The sequence below is a fragment of the Nannospalax galili genome, unplaced genomic scaffold, assembly GCF_000622305.1.
Source record: "Nannospalax galili isolate Female #2095 unplaced genomic scaffold, S.galili_v1.0 scaffold3250, whole genome shotgun sequence".
In the NCBI taxonomy this organism is placed as follows: Eukaryota; Metazoa; Chordata; class Mammalia; order Rodentia; family Spalacidae; genus Nannospalax; species Nannospalax galili.
In genome coordinates this window covers 1,030-7,202 of record NW_008327207.1, presented here as the reverse complement: position 1 = coordinate 7,202, position 6,173 = coordinate 1,030, and the positions used below count along the sequence as shown (strand labels likewise).

At 51.4% G+C, this 6,173-nt stretch overlaps 1 protein-coding gene across 1 annotated transcript; it reads left to right on the top strand.

Moving 5' to 3' along the window:
• Positions 1 to 1,448: 1,448 nt before the first annotated feature.
• Positions 1,449 to 6,148, top strand: LOC103731846 (leukocyte immunoglobulin-like receptor subfamily B member 3A; the record flags this gene model as incomplete). The annotated part of the gene is made up of 10 exons (XM_029561671.1): positions 1,449 to 1,491; positions 1,630 to 1,914; positions 2,059 to 2,367; positions 2,640 to 2,924; positions 3,063 to 3,161; positions 3,975 to 4,088; positions 4,383 to 4,461; positions 4,540 to 4,577; positions 4,805 to 4,857; positions 6,049 to 6,148. Coding segments are annotated over exons 2-10 (1,222 nt in total), but the record flags the coding sequence as incomplete, so codon positions are not given.
• Positions 6,149 to 6,173: the final 25 nt, after the last annotated feature.

The window sequence follows — 6,173 nt, the reverse complement described above, 5'->3', positions numbered from 1 at the left end:
AAAAGAAGAGACATCAGTGAAAGGGTGTGTGAGCTGAGCTCTTCACCCTCAATCCAAGTGTGTTCAAGTTATGACCCCTGGTCCCTGTGACTGTGCACTCACATCATATACAAAGGAAGACAGGAATGACAGTTTGCCTTTCATTAACATACAGAAAACATAACATATTAAATCTTATGGAATGAAGCTGGTGATATGACCCAGTGGTAAATTCCTGTTTATTGCTTAGAGGCCCTGTGCTCAACCTCCAGTAACAAATACACCATCACCTCTTTGACTAAACAAAGGAAATCATGAAGAAAGTCTATAGTGATAAGTGAGCACATTTAACAAAGAAACAAAGAGCTGAGCAGTGTGTGGGCATCTGCATTCCAGACGTGGAAGTCTGAGGTGTGAGGTTTATGAGTTTGAGAGCAGAGTGGGCTACAGGTTACAACCAGTTCTCAAAAGCAGAAAAAGACAAAGGTTGTTAAACGTGACACAACATTATTGCAAATGCTAAAGTTTAGAAAAAGAACAAAGCAATCATCCACTAAATGTAATTAATGTATTATTAATTCACCTCCACTGGCTTCTCTCTAAATCGACACAAGTGCTGTATTGGCCAGGGCTCAACCACCTAATTCATTTCTGTGTCTCCATTCCTGTTGCAGGTCCTCTGATCCTCCAGAGGGAAGATACAAGCAGGCAGACTACTGTGAATTACAGCCCAGCCTCATCCACACAGTGAGTTCCAGGCCAACAAAGGCTTTACAATGAGACTCTGTCTCAAAATCAAACAACAATCAAACAAAAAAATTGAAAGACGGATGCTGCAGAGTCTAGAATCCAGACATGAATGCACCCAGGAAAGAAGAGCCAGTCTCCTCTGAAGGACAGTTCCATTTCCTGTGTTTTTGCGGAAATAAAGCTCTCGTCAGAGGATGGGGGACCAAGCCTCTAAAGGCCGTAACCTGTGAGCCTGACCATCCGACAGGGCACTGTCGCCAAAATTCTGCCAGGCTGCAGCCACAAGGAGTAAAGGCTATGACCCCCACCTTCACAGCCCTGCTCTGCCTTGGTGAGACATGAAGAGGGTGAAGGAACCACCCTAGGCTGGGAGTGACCTGCATAACAGCTGAAACTTTTACATGATCAAGTCATCTCAGGGACTCAGAGGGGAGGACGCCTGCCCGTCCAACAGGGCACGGTCTCCAAAATGCTGCCAGGCTGCAGCCACAATGAGTAAAGGCTATGACCCCCACCTTCACAGCCCTGCTCTGCCTTGGTGAGACATGAAGAGGGTGAAGGAACCACCCTAGGCTGGGAGTGACCTGCATAACAGCTGAAACTTTTACATGATCAAGTCATCTCAGGGACTCAGAGGGGAGGAGGAGGGGAGAACCTGCTCAGGCTTCAGGGCAGATCTCTCACACAGAACTCTCTTCCAGGACTGAGTCTCAGCCTCAGGACCCCAGTGCTGGCAGGTGAGTGTGTCCCCAGATGTCACAGGTAAGTCCTCCTCACTGAGGACAAGGGGTCAGCTGTGGGCATTAGAGACAGAGAGCAGCAGGTGTGGCTGATGCTGGGGAAACTCAAGAGGAATCAAAGGGAGTGTGTCCTGTTACCTAAAGTCTGATTTCCTTGCAGGGACCCTTTCCAAGCCCTCGCTCAGGGCTGAGCCAGGTTCTGTGGTCAAGAGAGGGTTACAGGTGACCTTCTCATGTCAGGGGACTTCAGGGGCCCTGGAGTACCGTCTCCATAAAGAGGGAGACCCATATCCTGGGCACATGCAGACCCTGCTGGAGCCTGGGAACAAGGCTAAGTCCTCCATCCCATTCCTTGACTGGAGTCATGCAGGGCGATATCGTTGTAACTATCAAACTCCTGCTGGCTGGTCAGAGTTCAGTGATCCCCTGGAACTGGTGGTCACAGGTGAGGTCACTCAAGGGTCTCAGCCCCAGTCTTTGCTCTGAGGAAAGGGGTCCTGCTCTCAGATGTCTCCCGCCTCTCACAGCCCAGCCTTGGAGGACAGTGGGGGCGGTGAGAGTTCACTTAACACACTGCCTCTTCTCCTAGGATACCACTACAGCAAACCCAGCCTCTCAGCTCAGTATAGCCCTGCAGTAGCCTCAGGGGGGAACATCGTCCTCCAGTGTGTCTCAGGACACCAATATGACAGATTCGTGCTGAAGAAGGAAGAACCACAGGAGCTCTCCTGGACCCTGACCCCACAGTATACATATTCCACAGGGCAGTACCAGGCCCTGTTTTCTGTGGGCCCCGTGATCCCCAGTCAAAAGTGGAGGCTCAGATGCTATGGCTATGACCTGTGGAGCCCACAGCTGTGGTCAGAACCCAGTGACCCCCTGGAGCTCCAGGTCTCAGGTGAGGAAGCCCCAGCCTCGCCCTAGAATGACACTGGAACTTATGGCTTCTGAGACCTTCAACAGAGTGTGGGAACTGTGAAACCTAAGATACATAAGCCAAGGGGAGACAGAGAGAGTGAAGGCTGGGACTTCCAGGACGGAGATGGATCTTCCAAAGGGCTCCAGGGTCCTTCTGCTACCCAGGGTCAGCCTGAGAGTCATCTCTGAGTGTAGAGATCACTGTGCCACTGCTCAAAGAGACCCATTGACATGGCCCCTCCTTCCTTGCAGAGACTCACCACAAACCCACCATCAGGGCTGAGCCAAGCTCTGTGATCGCCTCAGGCAGTCACGTGACCATCTGGTGTCAGGGGATTCTCAATGCCCAAGAATATATTCTGCAGAAAGAGGGAAGCTCAGCACCCTGGGACACACAGATCCCAATGGAGCCCGGGGACAAGGCCAAGTTCTCCATCTCATCCATGACAGAGCAATATGCAGGGCGATATTGTTGTTACTATTACAGTCCTGCTGGCTGGACTCAGTGCAGTGACGCCCTGGAGCTGGTGATGACAGGTGAGGGAACTCAGGCTCCCCATCCCCCTTCTCTGCCAACAGGAAAAGTGTTCTCATCTTAAGGGTGTCTTTCACAGCCCAACCCTGGGAGACAATGTGGGAGTTCATTTAACATGCAGCCTCCTTCCAACCTAACAGTCCACAGTAAACCTCAGCTGTCAGCCCTGCCCAGCCCTGTGGCCTCTGTTCAGGGTCTTTGCTCCATCCCTGAGCTGCCTGAAGAATCAGCCCATCAAAGTGCTTGTTCTTGTGTCAGCTAAGCTTGTGTCCAGAAGCCCCAAGATCAGACAGAGATGCCAACACAGACCCCAGAATTCCAGTCTTTGAGGCCGGGCTGCAGGAGGGCTCATACAAGCATGCAAAGATGTTTAGTCCCAGGCTGGGAGAGCAGCAGTTGGGCTGAGGGGGAGATTGGGGAGCCCAGACCGTCACCTTTCCCATCCCACCATGAGGACTTGAGAAACAGCTGCTCACACCTATGGAGTCTGTTCCCTAGAATGGTAAAAGAGAATATTAGGAAGGCAGGTTCAGGGGACCAGATGTAGTCATGGGGTTGGTGTGGGCTCTGCAGGGAATGCTGAATATGACAACAACCTCCCCTGAGTGCGTCTCAGTTTCTCTGTTAACAGAGGCTTTCTCTCTGAGCTTAGAGTTCCTTTTAGGCCTCACCCTGGCTGTGAACTCTCCTAGCAGAGGAATCCTTTACAAACTGATTCTGTGGTGGGCTTCTAACATTTACCATAGTGATGCTGACATTGTGTGAGGATCCACTATAGGGCCACCACAGGACATTCAGGCTCCTTCCCTCCAGGGTCTCAGATCTGGTGGAGAACAAGGCTGGAAGTCAGTCTGCCTAGAGAAATCCAACTCTGTGTCTTTCACCTGTGTGACCCAGGGCAGGTGAACAGTTTGGGGGCTGAGCTGATGCTATGTTGTATGATCCTGAGGATAGGAGGTGCTGAATAAAAAATCCTAGCATGGACTTGGTACACATTAGGTGGTCAAGTCAGCTAACACTGCTCCTGACACATGAAGTCACTTGTGCCACAGGACTGGGAGGTTACCAGATGATTCTGATCGGGGTCTCAGTGGTCTTCTTCCTGCTCTTCCTTCTCATCTTCCTTCTTCTCCGATGGAGGTGTCAGCACAAATGTAGGAAAGAGGGTGAGTAGGATGTGGGTGTCCAGGTTCCAAGGAGGTGGAGGGCTCCCCTATGGACCATCCAAGCAGGGGCTCAGGGCACCATCCAGACTGGGGCAAGAAAGCTCAGAAATACTTCCCCAGAATGTCAGATCAGAAACACATGATCTCAGTACATGTGCAAGAGCCTGGTGTTCAGCTAGCTGTTCATCTGGAACATTTGCACATTTAACCCCATGTGGCATAAGTTCCTTTTCTTCCCTGAAGGTTCCAGGAGAAGGCTTTCCCACCCCTGGCTGAGACTCCTCTCTCTTTCAGTTCAGAGTGAAATCACTGACATACAACTTCCTGAAGACTCTGAGGAGCCAGTGCCCAGGGAGAGAGGTCCTCAGAAGAGGTAATTCAAGCCCAGTCACCCAGATTCCCACTTGTCTGCCACTCCTCACCACCAGCTCATGCCCCTTTGTGCCCTCAGATCCTGCCCAGCTACTGCCATCAAGAAAGAAATCAAGTGTGAGAAAAGAGGGCCCTGGGGATGGGGACACCCGAGGTCTTGGCAACACAGGGGTGGAGGGGAGAGGCTGTAGTCAGGGCTCGGTGGGAATGAACTCTCTCTATAGACTGGGGGCACCACAGTGCTTCCTGCCTCTGTCCCCACATGGGGCATCAGAGGGATCTAAGGACCTGAACAATCCCAGGACTTTGGCTAGGAGATAAGTCTCTTGTTCTTTCCACATCAGATGCTTCTCTGAAGTTCCCACAGCCAAAGTCCAGCATGGAGCTGTACAGTCTGGTGAGACCCTGTCCCAGTTGACAGTGCTGTAACCCTTCCAGCCCAATTTGGTCCAGGGTCCTTCTCTGTCCTCCCCTCTCTCAGCCCTCAGTCACATCCACCGCTGATTCCTTCCTTTCAGAAGCACCTGTCTCTTTCTATGAGAACCTCATTCCATCTTGGTTTTCCTGGAACCAGGTGGCCCTTCTCTATCTCTTTAGCTCCTCAGCATCTCTCTAGCTGTTACCATGTTCCCAGTGTCTCGGAAGGACACCTGAGAGGCTGCAGCTATGCTTAGTGGTAGAGGGATTATCTTCCATGTACAAGGCTCTGGGTTTGATATCCTGCACTGAGAACAGAACCAGTAGGAAAAATTAATAAATTAGACCCTGTGAACCTGCCCCAGCCACACACAGGGACTCCCTCTTTTTCTGTGCTTTTCTTTACTTATGTATTTGTGTGTGTGTGCACACGTGTGGAGGGCCAAGATTGGCATTGGGTGACTTTCTCAATCCTCTCTACCTTATTTTTGAGACAGATTTCCCACTGAACCTAGAGCTTGTTGATTTGCCTAGAGCACCTGGTCAGCAAGCCCCAGGCGTCCCCTGTCTCTCCCTCTCCAGTGCTAGGTTCACAGACTTGCCTAGACATTACATGGCAGGGTGCTGGGGATCGAACTCCAGTCCTCATTCTTGTCAGCAACCATATTATTGGCTGAGCCATCGCCCAGACCCTGGAGCTCCCTCTGGACCAGGCTTCCTGTAGGGGCTGCAGATGCTGCAGGGAGCCAAGCTCTCCATCCACTGGGGACAACTGCAAGGGGGAGGGGACAACAAGTTAACAATGCAGAGTGGGAGCAGTGCCATGTGCTTCAGGCAAATGGAGCGGAGAAAGGGGAAGTAGAGCAGACAGGGCCAGTGTGAATCACCAGGGCTCTCACAGGTGTCTTCCCAGATAGGAAGGAGACACTGCAGGCAATTAGGTCCTGGGGCAGGAGCAGGTTTTCTCAGGAGTTGGGTTGTGTTACTGGAGATCAGAGTTGAAAAAGGGAGCTGACAGATACCTCAGGTCTCAGGAAGCCCCTGAAGACACATTAGGTATGCTATAGTCTGATTTAAATGTCTAAAGCAGTACTCTGGACACCCTGTAGAATCTGACTGGCAAGAGCTCAGGGGAACCAAGAGACATTGTCTCACTGTCTCCCTTCTGCAGAACCCACCTAATGAAGACCCCCTGAAAGAGATGTACACCAAGGTCAAACCCTCCAGGCTCGGGAGGGCAGGGGCCACCTCTCCTCCTTCTACCTTGTCAAGTGAATTACTGAACTCAAAGAACAG